Here is a 16,284-nt window from a genome sequence, read left to right on the forward strand (position 1 = left end):
AGCAACATTTCAGACCAGAGAAATGACTGAGGCAAACTAGAAATGTTAGCTAAAGAGTTTTTTTTTAATTATTATTCTATACAACTGTGAAATACGTATTCATCCTTTTGGCATTACAGATCCTTTGTCAACCTTTCCAGAAACTACACAACTGGGATTGTAGAAACAAGTCTAGAACCTTCGGCTGATTTTTAAAACCAAAGGGGGGGTGGTCTGGGGGGAAGGGAGGAAAAGCGGGAGAATCACTTTCAATGGATATGTAAGGAGAGCAAGAAAACCAGAACTGGTATAAGAACAAAGCACAAACTTCCACTCCCCCTCTATTAATAAAGACAACTGAGAAAAATGTACAGCTGGGTTAAGCCAATGAATTCACAGACTTCGTTGAAAGTGTGAATAGCATAAGTGTGGCAAACGAGATCATTGTACACACAAACAGGATTCGCAAGTGGAATTAGGTTCAAGGTGGAATAGGTGCATACCAGCCCCCTTCCAATACCAGACTTTGAGCATCGCTGTTAGCGATGGAGGGCAAATTCATGCTGTGTCTTTGCCACATGGCAGCTGATGTTAATATTCTCTGGAAACACAAGTGAAGAGGGCAGGCGGCTGCAGTTGCTCAGTTTGGGGGGGGGGGGGGAAGAACTGGTTCTCAGGAAAAAAACAACAAAGCATCTTTAAATGATAAAGCAGAAAAGGTTAAAAGGCATCTGCTATTAAAAATGATCCCATCTTCGATAAACCTTTGGATATGTGTTTTTCTCTTGGGTTAGGGTGGCTTTCATTTCTGGACTACCTCTCAGGCTGGCACTTCTAGGGCAGGGCAAAGGTCCGGGCAAGTAATCACGCCACCCCATCCACCCAGTGCTCAGTTTCATAAATAACAGGGCACATCCTGTTCGCAAACCTAGCGTTTGAAATCAGGGCCTTTTTTATCCTTCAAGTTTGCCCCATAACTACAAGAATTAAGATGTACTTCAGACTGTCGCTTGTATCCTAGGTGCTGCTATATAAGAAAGGGAAGAATGCTAACCTTGGGGGTAGGTGGATACCTTTCCTATATTGCCCCCAAAAGGCACTTGTGCTTCTGTTTCAGATAAAGGACCATTTCCTAGAATTATCATATCAGGATAATTACTTGTGTTCTAGTCAAACCTTTCGTTTTCCTGTTGCAATTGATGGTTTCTTGCCCAAGGGTTGAAATATCCCTTTCCCCAGCTTCCAAAACAACTTAAATTCTCTATACTGAGTGCATGAAAAAAAGTTGTAAAATGTCTTAGAAACAGTGGAAAAGAAAAGCTAAACAATGACAAAAAATAACCCCCCCCCCCCAAAAAAGCGCAAATAAAAAAAGTGGGAGGGGAGAAAAACCTGCAAATTGTTTTGCTATCGCAACTACGAGTATTTACTGCAAAGTTCCTAGAGATTGTTGCCAAGTTGTCAGAAATACGGAGTACAACCACTTGGAACTGGGACTAGCAAAATCACCTTCGAGGGGGAAAAAAGGACAATACCAAAGCTACATTTACTTAAAAAAAAAAAATCTAGCGAAAGGTGTTGAAATATTCCATCATGATGCACTGCACCATTGTACTGACCCTGTTACCACACCAACTACTTTGTTAAACTATGAATACCAGACGGTTTCTTACGAGCTCACAGTATCAACAAGGCTAAAGGGCATCGGTGAAACCTTCAGCTTGTCTGATGAAGGCTGCCCCGCTCCGCTGTACAACAGACCTAGAGGAAGGGGGGGGGGGGTCAAACTTGCTTCGATGAGAAGGATGTTCGGGATACATGGAATGTATGGATGAGGTTCCAGCGCATGCAGTGGCTTTACATTGTGAACAAATGAGCAGCAGGGCTGAGGGAAAGCGTGTGGGTTTTTGTTTTTTTTTCCCACATCAAGCTTGAGCAGACGAAAAGTATGGATCCCGGAAATAAGAAACGGAAGTCAACAGCCCCACGGAAGCAAACATTCTGCACTGGATCCATCACCTGGTCTCTGTACACCTCATAACACGAACCACTTCGCATGACACTCTCACTTGGAACCTTGATAAGGACAGGACTTTTAGTTTAGGTCATAGAGATTTCGTCTATATTACAGATTTATTAGTCACTTCAGTTCAACGTAGACTCTGTCCGCACTGAGGCAGTTAGAAGTGTCAGCTCTACCTTAGGGGGGTTTCAGTGGGCTTCTAGAGCGCTACAGCTGGAACCGGAACGGGAAGGTCGAGGAGGTTTCGCCACCGGTTGGGCCCCTTGCTCAGCTCTCACGTGGACTTCTGGCGGTAGTGGAGGGTCAAGTCGCCGCCGCTCTTCCATATGAAGTGCTTGACGGTCCGAAGGTCCATGTTTGGATCCAAAACCTGCAGCAGAAAATTAAAAAGAAAAAATTAGGAAGGAAGAAAAAGAAGAAATTGGATTTATATCCTGCCCTATACTCTGAATCTCAGAGCGATCACAATCTCCTCAACCTTCCCTCCAACCACAGACACCCTGTGAGGTAGGTGGGGCAGAGAGCTCTTACAGCAGCTGCCCTTTCAAGGACAACCTCTGCCAGAGCTCTGGCTGACCCAAGGCCATGCCAGCAGGTGCAAGTGGAGGAGTGGGGAATCAAACCCAGTTCTCCCAGATAGGAGTCCATGCACTTAACCACTACACCAAACTGGCTCTCTATTAGAGCTATGGCTGACCCAAGGCCATTCCAGCAGGTGCAAGTGGAGGAGTGGGGCATCAAACCCGGTTCTCCCAGATAAGAGTCCGCGCGCTTAACCACTACACCAAACTGGCTCTCTATTAGAGCTATGGCTGACCCAAGGCCATTCCAGCACGTGCAAGTGGAGGAGTGGGGAATCAAACCCGGTTCTCCCAGATAAGAGTCCATGTACTTAACCACCACACCATACTAGGCTTATCGCAAGAGGATGCGCACCAGAAGGTTGTCGTTTCCCCGCTATCTAAGACGGGGTTCCAACCCTGAGGTTCACCTTGCATGCCGATTCACACCTCCCTGTGGCCTGTTTTGCAAGTGAGAGCCAACAGGGTGTAGTGGTGAGAGCGTTAGATTGGAGTCTGGGAGAACCAGGTTCAAATCAACCTTGGGGCAGTCACACACTCTCAGCCTAACCTACCTCACAGGTTTGTATTGAACATACGCAGCTGCCTTATACTGCATCAGACCCTCGGTCCATCAAAGTCAATATTGTCTACTCAGACTGGCAGCGGCTCTCCAGGGTCTCAAGCGGAGGTTTTTCACACCTCCTTGCCTGGACCCTTTTTAGTTGGAGATGCCGGGGATTGAACCTGGGACCTTCTGCTTACCAAGCAGATGCTGCACCAATGAGCCACAGTCCCATTCATGGCTCTCCAGGGTCTCAAGCTGAGGTTTTTCACACCAATTTGCCTGGACCCTTTATAGTTGGAGATGCCGGGGATTGAACCTGGGACCTTCTGCTTACCAAGCAGATGCTGCACCAATGAGCCACAGTCCCATTCATGGCTCTCCAGGGTCTCAAGCTGAGGTTTTTCACACCAATTTGCCTGGACCCTTTATAGTTGGAGATACTGGGGATTGAACCAGGGACCTTCTGCTTACCAAGCAGATGCTCTACCACTGAGCCACAGCCCCATTCATGGCTCTCCAGCTGTTTTTCACGCCTACTTGCCTGGACCCTTTTTAGTTGGAGATGCCGGGGACTGAACCTGGGACCTTCTGCTTACCAAGCAGATGCTCTACCCCTGAGCCACCGTCCCTCCCCAATTGTGAGGATTGTATTGTGAGGATAAAGTGGAGGAAAGAAATATGTAAACCACCTTGGGTCCCACTGGCAGAGACAGATGGGGTATAAAGCAATAAATAAACAACACAATTTCCCTAAATCACACGGATTATTTCTCTTCTCTCTCCTGTATGGAAGACAGGACTCCTTGGGCAAGGGGCACAAGTCCTGAGAAATTCACCCCAACATGTGGGCAAGGTGGGGGGAAGACTGAAGCGATGAGGTCACCTGGTCCTGGCACAAGAGTTCAATTTTCTCTTCTGCTAAAACGGCAACGTCCTCCTCCTTCTCTTGCTCTCCGGCTTTCTCGTTGTTGGAAGAGCTGGTGGTCTGCGACTCATTGTCCAGGTTTATGATTTTCTCATAGACATGCTCCATCACCTTCCTGACTTGCAGCATGTCGCTGGCTGACAGCCGATCCCTGCAGAAACAGATTGATGGCACGCTGAGACGGCTGAGAGGCTCGGGCAATCCTGCTTCATCTTTTCATGAGATTGAGAGCCAAGAGGAGTTAAGAAAAAAGGAGCAGTTATACACTTACTTCTTCAATGTTTTTGCCCCGGAGGATGAATGAGGTTGGAGGTAGAAGGGAATCTTATTGAATTTTGGCATATTTTTCTGCAAAAGAAAAAAGAAAAAAGCACCAAATGAGAGTCGAAACATCTTCTTTCTCTCCTTAAGCAATACAATCTCTTATTTGAGCATATGCAGTTTAAGAAGCATACACTTTTTAGATGGTGACTTCCAGCTGGGTTGTAGCCCAGCAATGTTGCCCCTGCTTAGGCCAAAGCAACACAATCCACATAAACCTGGTTTACAATGCAAAGAGCACCCCCTCACCCTGGGCACACACTGGAGCCGCCTAAGGCTGTTCCAAGTTCTCCTCAGATTTCTCAGGCAGCTTCACTGGTCCAGCACGGGCCTTAGTACTGCACTATAGTTACTCCTGGAAGTCCATCTGTCTGGGAATCTACCTTAGCACTTTAAGACACTATTAGATTCCAATATGATTTGTATTATTTGCTCCCTGTCTTTCTCCCAAATGGGGACTCAAAGCAGTGCACACTGTTCTCCTCCCCTCCGTTTCATCCTCATAACAACCTTGTGAGGGAGGATAAGATGAGAATGTGTAACTGGTCCAAGGTCAACTACTGAACTTCCATGGCAGAAGTGGGGATTCAAACCTGGGTCTCCGAAAACAGCCCAACGCTCTAACCCAGGGTTGGCCAAACTGTGGCTCAGGAGCCACATGTGGCTCTTCCATACATATTTCGTGGCTCTCAAAGCCCCCACTGCCCTGTCAGCCATCTTGGAGAATGCATTTAAAGTTAAAGTTGTTTTCTTTCAACCTCTCTCTTCCTCCTTCCTTCCCCATCTGTTTTCCTTCCTTCCTTCCTTCCTTCCTTCCTTCCTTCCTTCCTTCCTTCCTTCCTTCCTTCCTTCCTTCCTTCCTTCCTTCCTTCCTTCCTTCCTTCCCGGCTCTCAACCACCTGATGTTCATGTCTTGCAGCTCTCAAACATCTGATGTTTATTCTATGTGGCTCTTACGTTAAGCAAGTTTGGCCACTCCTGCTCTAACCATTAAAGCATGCTGGATCTCAAAAACATATATGTTAGCTGCTATATGGTATTTAATAGGGATGGGCACAAACCTAAAAAACCCAGTTCAGTTCAGGACAGCCCCCAAACCAAGCTCAAAGGCCCCCAACTGGCAAGTTCAGTTCCCCCTTTCTCCTGGCTGCAGCTCCGAGGGGGAATCACTCAGGAAAGGTTAAATGGCTGACAGTCATTAACATGTCTGTTTCACTTTCTCCACTTTGAAGAAGTGGGTGGGGAGCAAAATAGATAAGTTTAAAGATTCACAGCCATTTAAACCTAACAGCTGATGGGTAGACGTGCCCCAATTTTAGGTTTAAAAGGCTGGCAGTCATTTCACTAATTGGTTTTGCTTCAAAGAAGGGGGGGGGAGTAAAATGGATGAGTTAGATGACTGCCAGCCATTTAAATTTTCCCAGACAATTCTCCCCCCTCCCCCCGCCACGACTGCGGTATTTACCTTATTTAAAGTTTGCTTTCCTGTACAGCAGGGGTGGCCAATGGTAGCTCTCCAGATGTTTTTTGCCTACAACTCCCATCAGCCCCTCCCATTGGCTGGGGCTGATGGGAGTTGTAGGCAAAAAACATCTGCAGAGCTACCGTTGGCTACCCCTGCTGTACAGAAATAACAAGCACCACATATCCAGTGTATAAAAAGGAAAGCATTATTTGGACAAGCAAGTATGGGCAATGAAAAATGCTGTGGGGTTCTTTTATGCTTTAAGTTTACGATATTTCAAATGCCACTTTAGTACAGAGGTCTCTGATACACAAACGAACACACATTTATAGTCTGTTGCAATTAATATATTTTTTAAAACAGGAAAAACTTCCGACTTTCTTTCTTTTCAAAGCACAGTAAGACACTTACATCCACAGTGATATCAATTACCCATTGTGGCACAGTTTCATTAAGGAGCATGGATTCAGTTTCACCGCCAGAGTCCCGACATAATAACCTGAGGAGAAAGGAATTATTTCCGTAAGGGAGGTTGCAGGAAATGTCCGTGTGTTACTGAACTCATTATGGCAAGGAATTAATATATGCAAACAGGGTAGAAAAGGACAGGAAGCAGTGAGGCATCACATTCTGCTAGCCTTAGAGACTGCGTTTAAGGTATCTCAGAATGCACTCTGCACTCCCATCTAGTGCTGCATGTCTGGTAGTACTCTGGAGTCAACTTGAAACAAAGACATGTCCAAGCTCATTTACAAGACACACAGTCAAAAGCTAGACCAAGCCTACCGGCCATCTTACTACCAGCACTGAGTGGATACCAAGTTAAAGAAAGAAAGCAAAAAGGGGTCTTTGCCATGGATTTCCTTTATATCCTATGGGCAGAACTTTAAAAGTCTAGAACCAGCAGAAGGGTCCCATCGATAACTCCAGCTTCCTAGTATTTATAAAAATTGACACTGGTAACTTGCCCAAAAGGGCACTAATTTAAGGTCACAAGAACATCAGAAGAGCCCTGCTGGATCAGACCAACAGTCCACCCAGTCCAGCATCCTGCCTCATACAGTGGCCAATTAGTTCCTTTGGAGGGCCAAAAACAGGGCATAGAGATCAAGCAACAATGCACAAAGGGGAAAAATACACACACATCCTTGCAGGGCAAAAGAACAAACCAGGGGACTCTGCAGATATCACTGTGCACTGCACAGCCCCATTAATGCGGTTGTGAGGTGAGAATTCTTCAGGCCCTTCCATTATGTGGTCAGAAAGGGAAAGCTGCAAGGCCTTCTCTCTATACACAGGGACCAGAAACATTTAGAGTGGCTCTTAGGTAAAAAGAAAGGTGAGGGGGGGCGGAAATCTTTTAACTCCAGAGCTTCAAAAGCCCTGCTTTCCTGTCAGGAAGCAGTAATTTATGTGGAGGTGGAACATCTCTTAAGAACATGAGAAGCCATGTTGGATCAGTCCAGTGGCCACAACCCAGGTGCCGTAAGGAAGTCAGAACTCCAGAAGCCCTCCCATTGCACCAAGAATACAGAACATCACTGCCCCAGACAGTGTTCCACCTGATGAACCTCTGCTCCATATATTTCTCCGATCCCCTCTTGAAGCTGTCTATGCTTGCCACCGTCACTTCCTGTGGCAGTGCTCCTGATAGCAGCAGGCTAACTCCTGAGCCCCCAACTGCCTTTCTCTGCTGGATGAGAAGGGTGACTGAGATGTCAGCCACAACAGTGTCTTAATGAAGTCTCCAAAAATCTTATATGAGCTGTTATGCAGTTGGTGAAAGGATTCTACTTTGCCCCTTTCACAGGATACACCAGTGACGGGAGAGCGATGGTGCGCCATTCAATTCATATGTTTAAATGCTATCATGAAACAGCTTTTGAGAGTGCTACAATTCCTACACGATAATGACTTAGCCCTACCCTACCTTCCTGAGCAGATATAAATTCCGACCCTTTTTGTTTTCATTCCTCTCATTTTGACACAGAGGGAACTCTTATCTTTCTGTGTTCTACCTCTGAGGATGCCGGTCACAGCTGCTGACGAAACGTCAGGTACTACTATGCCAATGCCATAGCCATACAGGCCGGAAAATCTACAACAATACGAACTCTGGCCATGAAAGCCTTCAACAACATAATATAGGGAGACTAAGGCCATCAAGGGAACTCATCACAGAAACAAGCTTGGCACCAAGAATCTCCCCGTTCACAGCTCAGTCTTGCACTGGGGGTGGGGGGGGGAGAGGGAGCAGAGGCTCAGTGGTAGAATATCTGCTTGGCACGCAGAAGGTGCCAAGTTCAATCCTCAGCACCTCCAGTTAAAGGATCTGGCAGAAAGTGATGTGAACGACCCCCGCCTGAGACTCTGCCAGTCCGAGTAGGCAATTTTGGTCTCGATGGAGCAATGACCTGACTCAGTATAAGGCAGCTTCAAAGTTCGATGAGCTGCTGCACAAGATGCAAATGCCTTGATGCTTAATACCTACAATATCCACTGGGACTTGGTGTACCCCTAAGCCCCGCTCGACATTCCCTTCTGGGGACTGCCGTACCTGAACAAAGTGCGTCCTCCAGCTTCACCAAAGATCACAGGGGTGTGTGGTGGCACTTGGAAGTATCCGTTTCCTTTCTGCACTCTGTTCTCCTGCTCGCCATTCACTTTTTGGGGGGAGGGGGGAGAAGAGGGAAATGAAACACAATATTAAGACCTCAGACGATAGGCGCCGAGTAGTTGCATTCAAAGAAGTTTGGTCCTGTTCTCAGCACAGCAAGTGGTTTAAACTGAATTTACTTTTAATAATATCAAAGACCAGCAAACAGTAACATCTGCCTACCATGCATCTAATCACGGATGACTTGGCAGATCAGGAACTGTTCCATGTAGACTAAGATCCCCACTCGCCAACCTTTTTGAGCGTGGGGGCATCTTTGGGATTCTGACACAGTGCAGCAGGCACAACTACAAAATGGCTGTTCCCGGCAGTGGCGATGCCAACGACAAAATAGTTGCCTGAATAACTGCCGCAGGAGGCGAAGGCAGCCACAAAATGGCTGCCACAGCTTACCTCCAGCCACACAGTGAAGAACACTGTATTGTGGTGGCAGCTGCTGCCAAAGCAACATTTAAAACAGGGGTGGCCAAACTTGATTAACCTAAGAGCCACATAGAATAAATGTCAGATGTTTGAGGGACGTAAGACATGAACGTCAGAGGTTTGGCAGCAGGCAGAGGTTTGGCAGCTAATGGGGAGGGGGGAAAGAAAGCAATTTTAAATGCGTTCTCCAAACTGCCGGCTGGATTGGTTTGGAGAAGCGATTTAAAGAGAGTAATGCCTTCTCCAAGCCGGCTGACGGGGTGGTGAGGGCTTCCGTGTTGCAGTTTGGCCATCCCTGGTTTCAAAAATCTCAACAGCCAATCACATCTTCTGTGGCCAATCAGATGTGTTTATTTATCTATATCCCCGCCTTCCCCACAAGTGGGCTCAGGCTGGGTCACAACATGTCATTTCACACAGAGACACACACACACACAATTTAAATGGCATTTAGAACCTATTCAGAGAAAGATGGCAGCCATTGTTGGTGAAAGCCTCACCTGGAACCACTTACTTTCTAAAAACACTTGGGGGCACCAGAAATAATGTCAGCGGGCACCACGGCACCCTGATGCAGATTATCTTCGGTGCATATATACCAAGGCTTACTGTATACATGGGAAGTTTTTGCTCTAGGGCTGTACTGGCCAAAGCTACATCAAAGAGGTCTAACATTTCCATGCTGTCCAGAACAAAGCTCACCGTGGTTCATTTCGTTCTCTTCTTCGTCCATTGGATTGATGTGTGTTCTGGGCCAATATTCTAAGAGCGCCTGCAGCAAAAGCCCTCCGAGGTTCACTGGAGAGAGACACAAAACAAAACAATGATGCTTACATTCATGCAGCATGTTGGAAGAATTTTCTTTTTTTCAGGAAACCATTACTGTTAGTCCAAAGCGCGGGTCCAAAGAATGGTGCAGAGAATTCAAGACGCTTTGAATTTGTGCTTCTCAAACCACAGCTCCCTCCCTCTCTCGCAATGGCTAACGCCTTTTGAAACCAACAAGACTTTCAACATGGCACTGGGGGAGGGGTGTCTATTGTTCAAAGGAAACAGATAGCCAGCACCACCGGATGGTTACTAAGCTTCATTTATAGTCTGCCTTTCTCACTGGGACTCAAGGCTACTTCGAGATGGGGTAAGACCTGCAATTTAGGCATTCAGCAAGAGAACAGAAAGCAGCAAGAGTCCAGGAGCACCTTAAAAGACAAACAAAATTTGGGGTGGAGTGTGAGGTTGCATGAGTCACTGCTCACTTTTTCAGACACAGACAGATTTTAAGTCCATCTGTCCTAAATATCGGAAAGTGGAGTGATTTCAGATGCTGAATGGTGTTAGGAGGCAAATGAAAACAGCAAATTGCAACTGATAATGAAGCTCAAGACGATGCATCCACCTGGACTTCATCGACAGACAAGAATCAAGGTTTCTTGTCTCATTACCAATGCTGATTTCTCCATACCTTCTACCCTCTGCCCAAAGTCAAGAGCTTGGGGGTGCTACTGGAGCCCACATTGGCCATGGAGGCCCAGATAGCAGCCACTGCGAGATCCGCCTTTTTCCATCTTAGGTGGGCACGACAGTTGGTCCCCTTCCTAGAGCACGGCAATTTAGCAACAGTGATTCATGCAACAGTCGAGACTAGACTACTGTAATGCCCTCTACCTGGGGCTGCCCATGTCTCGAATTCGGAAACTGCAGCTGGTGCAGAATGCAGCGGCCAGGCTGTTACTGGGCCTCCCTAGTCGGGACCATATACAGCCGGGGCTGCGGGGACTGCACTGGCTGCCGATAGTATTCTGGATTCACTACAAGGTGCTGGTTATCACCTTTAAAGCCCTATATGGCTGAGGATCTGCCTACCTTAGGGACTGTATCTCCCCATATATTCCCCAGAGGGTACTTAGATCCGGATCGCACAATCTATTAGTAATCCCCGGGCCGAGGGAGGCAAAATTGAAGGCTACTAGAGAAAGAGCCTTCTCCATTGCGGCCCCCCACTGGTGGAACCAACTCCCAGATGATGTTAGAGCCTTGCGGGGCCTTGCCCAGTTCCGCAAGGCCTGCAAAACAACGCTATTTCGAATGGCCTTCAACCAAAATGTGTAGATGCCCAACATCACTGAAGAATGGCATGATGCTAGCACCAAACTGTTGTTTTAAAATTGCACGAATAATTTTAAATTGTAACCTGTTTTAACTCTTAATGGACTCGTGATTGTGGTTGTTTTTACTGTTTTATTGTTGACATATGATGTTAGCCGCCCTGAGCCTGCTTCGGCAGGGAGGGCGGGATATAAATATGAAAAATAAATAAATAAATAAATATCATACCTAATCCAGTCATGACCGTTATTGCCATTTGCTTACTAATGTTATTCAGCATCTGAAATCACTCCACTTTAATATATAGGATAGATGGACTCACATTCTAGCTATATCCGAAGAAGTGAACAGTGACTTACAAAAGCTCGTACCCCACCATGAATTTTGTTAGTCTTTAAGGTGCTACTGAACTCCTGTTCTTTTCTACTGTTACAGACTAAAACTGCTACCATCTTGATCTAGAAAGCAAATGCAATATATGATAAAAAAAATTGTTGGCTCTAACAGCGAAGATTCCTAGTCAAACAGACTGTTGTGGTAGGGCTGAGCAGATTATAATTATGAAAAGGGCTCTTCAGTTCATCAGCAAATGGGATATTCAACGTAACAGCAACAATGAACAAATAAATAATACAAAATAACATACACCCTCCTCACGTGACCTTTGGATCCCAGTCTTTGCTCTTATTTTAGATTTAGACCTCAAAAAATTTATTTCAGGAGGGGGCTTTGTGAAAACTACTCACTGAAAACTGAAGTCCTGAGGCCGCAAACAGCAGCTTCTGTATCTACAGGATTCAGACAATTTGCAACGGAATGATCACCTCGTATAGTTTATGCTACTCCACCTGGGGAGAGGCCGTGGCTCAGTGGCAGAGCATCCGCTTGGCATGCAGAAGGTGGCCAGTTCGATCCCTGGCATCTCCGGTTAAAGGACCAGGCAGCAGAGGATGTGAGCCTGAAGAGCCACTGTCAGTCTGAGTAGATAATACCTTGGTGGGCCAAGAATCTGACTCAGTATAAGGCAGCCTCCTGTATCCTCCGAAATGTAGTTTGTGAAAGGTCTGGACCAAGTTCAGTTGCTAGGCAATTTTGTGTCCCGCAAGAGTGACACTCCTGAACAAAACTGTTGGTTGGGGATGAACTTTAATGGAGAACTGTCATCTTAAGCACCCGAAAGAACTAGCAAAGAAGCGTGTAACGTCTCCACCTTCCGTAATTTTATTAATCTAAGCAAGAAGGTTTTTGCTGTTTTTATGAAGATACCAACGAACACTCACATTTCGGATCTGATCCATCTGGACTGCTAAACCCGGCGTCCTTCGCTGAGACCCAGGCTGCAAAGCAGTCGCTCTCATCTAAAGTAATTGTCAACATCTGTCGAAAGAAGATGGTTGAGAGGAACGCAGTGTGAAGATTACATCCGGAGCTGAACCTGAACATCTCTCTTTGCTTCCAGCTCCACAAAACTCCGACAAAGGACACAAGGCTTAGATGATGAGGACAGCACCCATCATTTCATTATGCATTCAATACCTGCAAGATAGCTTTCAAGGTCTACAACAGGGGTGGCCAAACTTGCTTAACATTAGAGTTACATTGAATAAACATCAGATGCCTGAGAGCCGCAAGACATGAACTTCAGGGGAGGGAGGGAGGGAGGGAATGAAGGAGGGAAGGAGGGAAGGAAGGAAGGAAGGAAGGAAGGAAGGAAGGAAGGAAGGAAGGAAGGAAGGAAGGAAGGAAGGAAGGAAGGAAGGAAGGAAGGAAAATAGCTGGGGGAGGGCAGAGGTGGAAAGAAAGTAATTTTAAATGCATTTTCCAAGCTGCTGGCTGGCTTGACTTGGAGAAGTGATTTAAAGAGGTAAATGCCCTCTCTGAGCCAGCCAGCAAGGCAGCGAGGGCTTTGAGAGCCACACAATGTAATAATAATAATAATAATAAATTTTATTTCTATCCCGCCCTCCCCACCTCAGCAGGCTCAGGGCGGCTAACAACATTTTATAAAAACATACAATAATAATGATAAAACCTTTAAATTTAACAATATAAAACATCAACAATAAACTTAATAACATTAAGAACCAGTTCAATAAATACAGTTATTCTGCGGTATAGTTCTTCAACCGCGTTGGCGGCTCCTTAATTTCTGATCTTCCTAACAGTCCGGGTGTGCAAATTTGAAAAGGACGGTCTTGCAGGCCCTGCGGAACTGCTCAAGGTTCCGCAGGGCCCGCACCTCCTCGGGGAGTCGGTTCCACAGAGTAGGAGCCGCAATCGAGAATGCCCGTGCTCTGGTGCTCTGATATTTTATCTCCTTCGGCCCGGGGATGGTCATTAGATTTTTCCCGACTGACCTCAGTGCTCTCTGGGGTTCGTATGGGGAAAGACGGTCCCTCAGGTAGGCAGGTCCTCGGCCATATAAGGCTTTAAAGGTAACGACCAACACTTTGTACTGGACTCGGTATACAATCGGCAGCCAGTGCAGTTCACGCAGCCCCGGCTGTATATGCTCCCGTTTTGGGAGTCCCAGTAACAGCCTGGCTGCCGCGTTCTGCACTAGCTGCAGTCTCCGAGTCCGGCACAGAGGTAGCCCCAAGTAGAGGGCATTACAGTAGTCTAGTCTTGAGGTGACCGTTGCGTGGATCACTGTTGCGAGGTCCCGGCGCTCGAGGAAAGGGGCCAACTGCCTTGCCCGCTTCAGATGGAAGAATGCTGACTTGGCAGTGGCTGCTATCTGGGCCTCCATTGATAGTGAAGGCTCCAGTAAAACACCCAGGCTCTTTACCTGGCGCGCTGCTTTCAATAGCGCACCATCGAAGGCCGGGAGAGCTATTTCCCTTCCCAGAGCGCCGCGACCCACGCAAAGGACCTCTGTCTTCGCTGGGTTCAGTTTCAGCCCACTCAGCCTGAGCCATGTCGCAACAGCCTGTAAAGCCCGGTCGAGATTCCCTGGTGCGGAGTCGGGCCAGCCGTCCATTAGTAGATAGAGCTAGGTGTCATCTGCATATTGATGGCAACCCAGCCCAAACCGCCGGGCAATCTGGGCGAGGGGGCGCATATAGATGTTGAACAACATCGGGGAGAGAACTGCTCCCTGAGGCACCCCGCAATCCAGTGTGCGCCTCCGGGACCGTTCCCCCCCAATAGCCACCCTCTGTCCCTGACCTAGGAGAAAGGAGGAAAGCCATTGCAAGGCCGACCCCTCAACCCCAATGTCGGCGAGGCGGCGCGTCAGTAGCCGATGGTCGACTGTATCGAATGCAGCCGACAGATCTAACAACATCAGCACCGCAACGCCGCCTCGGTCCAGTTGCCGTTGGAGGTCATCCACCAAGGCGACCAGCACCGTCTCCGTCCCATGGCCCGGCCGGAAGCCCGACTGACATGGGTCCAGGACAGAAGCGTCATCCAGAAACCTCTGAAGCTGCAACGCCACAGCCCTCTCAATAATTTTACCTAGAAACGGTAAATTAGACACCGGTCGATAGTTCGCCAATTCGGCCGGGTCTGCTGTAGCTTTTTTCAGGAGAGGGCGGACCAAGGCCTCTTTTAGGGGTGTTGGAAATTGCCCCTCTAAGAGGGACCTGTTTATGATGTCCCGTAAAGGACATCTAAGCTCCCCCTGGCAAGATTTAATCAGCCAGGAGGGGCAAGGGTCCAGATCACATGTTGTCGGGCGAGCAGCAGAGAGGATTCTGTCGACTTCCTCCAGGCTGAGCGGGTCGAAGTGGTCCAGCACTAAACCTGAAGACAGGCACGGAACCTCAATTTCACTCACTGTATCCAAGGTGGTAGGCAGGTCTTGGCGGAGCAACGAGATTTTATCTGCAAAATATCTCGCAAATGCCTCACAGCCTATTTCCAATTCTCTAACGTTTGGTTTGCCTTGAGGCAACGTTATAAGATCCCCGATTATTCTAAATAATTGTGCTGGGCGCGAGTTTGCAGATGCAATCCTGGTTGCAAAGTATTCTTTCTTTGCAGCCTTGACTGCCATCTCATAAGACTTCATAAACGTATGTATGTAAAATAGCCACATGTGGCCACCCTTCGTCTACAGCAAAGATCTCTGTATAGCTGTTATGTTTCCAGAACAGTTAGGTATTTATTAGGGTTTGTAGAATCTTTCGGGATCAAGTGCTGTGTTCTACTGGAGAAAGTTTTCCTTCCAGGCATTTCGTTCTCAGCTGCGGAGAACATCCTCAGTGGCGTTGCAGCCGGAGCAGGCGCTCAGACCTTCTAGACTGCTGTGCATTGAGTGGGGCCAGGGCTGCTGGAGAGCTGCTATTTGTAGGCTGGAGGGGGTGTGATGAAAGGGCAATTGGTTTGTGGATGTGCCCATTGTTTGGTGGGGCTTCCTGGAAGGGTAGTGATAAGGAAACTGGCTGTTGAATGTGACTATTGTTCCGTGTTAATTGCTGGGAGGGTTGGAAGGGGTTTGAAGTTTGAAGTTAGGTATTTGTCAGCACTCTGCTTTAACAGATTCCCAGCCATAAGAAAGAGTGTCTTTGGTTTAAGACGTACATTACCACCAGAACATCTTCAAGTTCTGATTTATCTGGTCAAATGAAAAGAATGAGGCTTGATTTCAGACACTTGCCGGCAACTTTACTGTCAAGTCTCTTTAGCACAAACTATAGTCTGCTGTGCTATGTGAACCAGCAGGCTAAAGTGTGTGTTTTGCCTTCAAACAGGGACTCCAGTTCTGGCTTGGTCAAGCATGAACTGTAGTTTGCCAGTTTAGATACCAGTATCAGCTGTGAGCTGTGCTAATCAAAAAAAGTGTAAGTAAAGCTACCGGGGAAAAGGCAGGAAGATTATCTAAACAGTCAGAGGGAAGGCGTGGATAAATTTTAACTCTCCTACATGTCTAGAGTTGTAGATGGCACAGAAAACTGAAGAGAGATCTATGCAAAGCAGCAATTCTCTTTTGACAAGGAGATCCACTGCCCTACATTGTTTCAGCCCCCGGTGCTGTGTTGTTTTTTTAAAAGGCAGGATCAAAAAGAACTGGGGCATGTGTTGTGGAATTAGGGCTGGATTGAGTCTCAATTGTCTGCCCATGATAACCCTATGCTATTTCAATTTCTATAGTACTTTGCCCCTATAGTTAACACTTTGGTTCTGTTTCCCAGAAGGTTTTAGGATGCTTCACATCACATTGGGTATGTGGCCTTCCTGCTGGTACCAATAATGCCGTTCTTTAGCCTCACATGACTGTAACATTTTGGAAT

General features: G+C 47.0%; 1 protein-coding gene across 1 annotated transcript in view; it reads right to left on the minus strand.

Annotated features, from left to right (window-relative positions):
- Window positions 1–45: 45 nt before the first annotated feature.
- Window positions 46–16,284, minus strand: part of WDR48 (WD repeat domain 48) — a 47,791-nt gene continuing 31,552 nt past the window's right edge. Inside the window, exons 13-19 of the mRNA XM_060247991.1 lie at window positions 12,328–12,424; window positions 9,644–9,739; window positions 8,399–8,504; window positions 6,253–6,340; window positions 4,327–4,403; window positions 4,014–4,206; window positions 46–2,372 (exon numbers count right to left, since the gene is read on the minus strand). Coding sequence (XP_060103974.1) covers window positions 2,277–2,372; window positions 4,014–4,206; window positions 4,327–4,403; window positions 6,253–6,340; window positions 8,399–8,504; window positions 9,644–9,739; window positions 12,328–12,424 — 753 coding nt within the window. The 3' untranslated portion in view covers window positions 46–2,276. The remainder of the gene's footprint in view (window positions 2,373–4,013; window positions 4,207–4,326; window positions 4,404–6,252; window positions 6,341–8,398; window positions 8,505–9,643; window positions 9,740–12,327; window positions 12,425–16,284) is intronic.

The sequence above is a fragment of the Heteronotia binoei genome, chromosome 10 (genome assembly GCF_032191835.1).
Source record: "Heteronotia binoei isolate CCM8104 ecotype False Entrance Well chromosome 10, APGP_CSIRO_Hbin_v1, whole genome shotgun sequence".
NCBI lineage: Eukaryota > Metazoa > Chordata > Lepidosauria > Squamata > Gekkonidae > Heteronotia > Heteronotia binoei.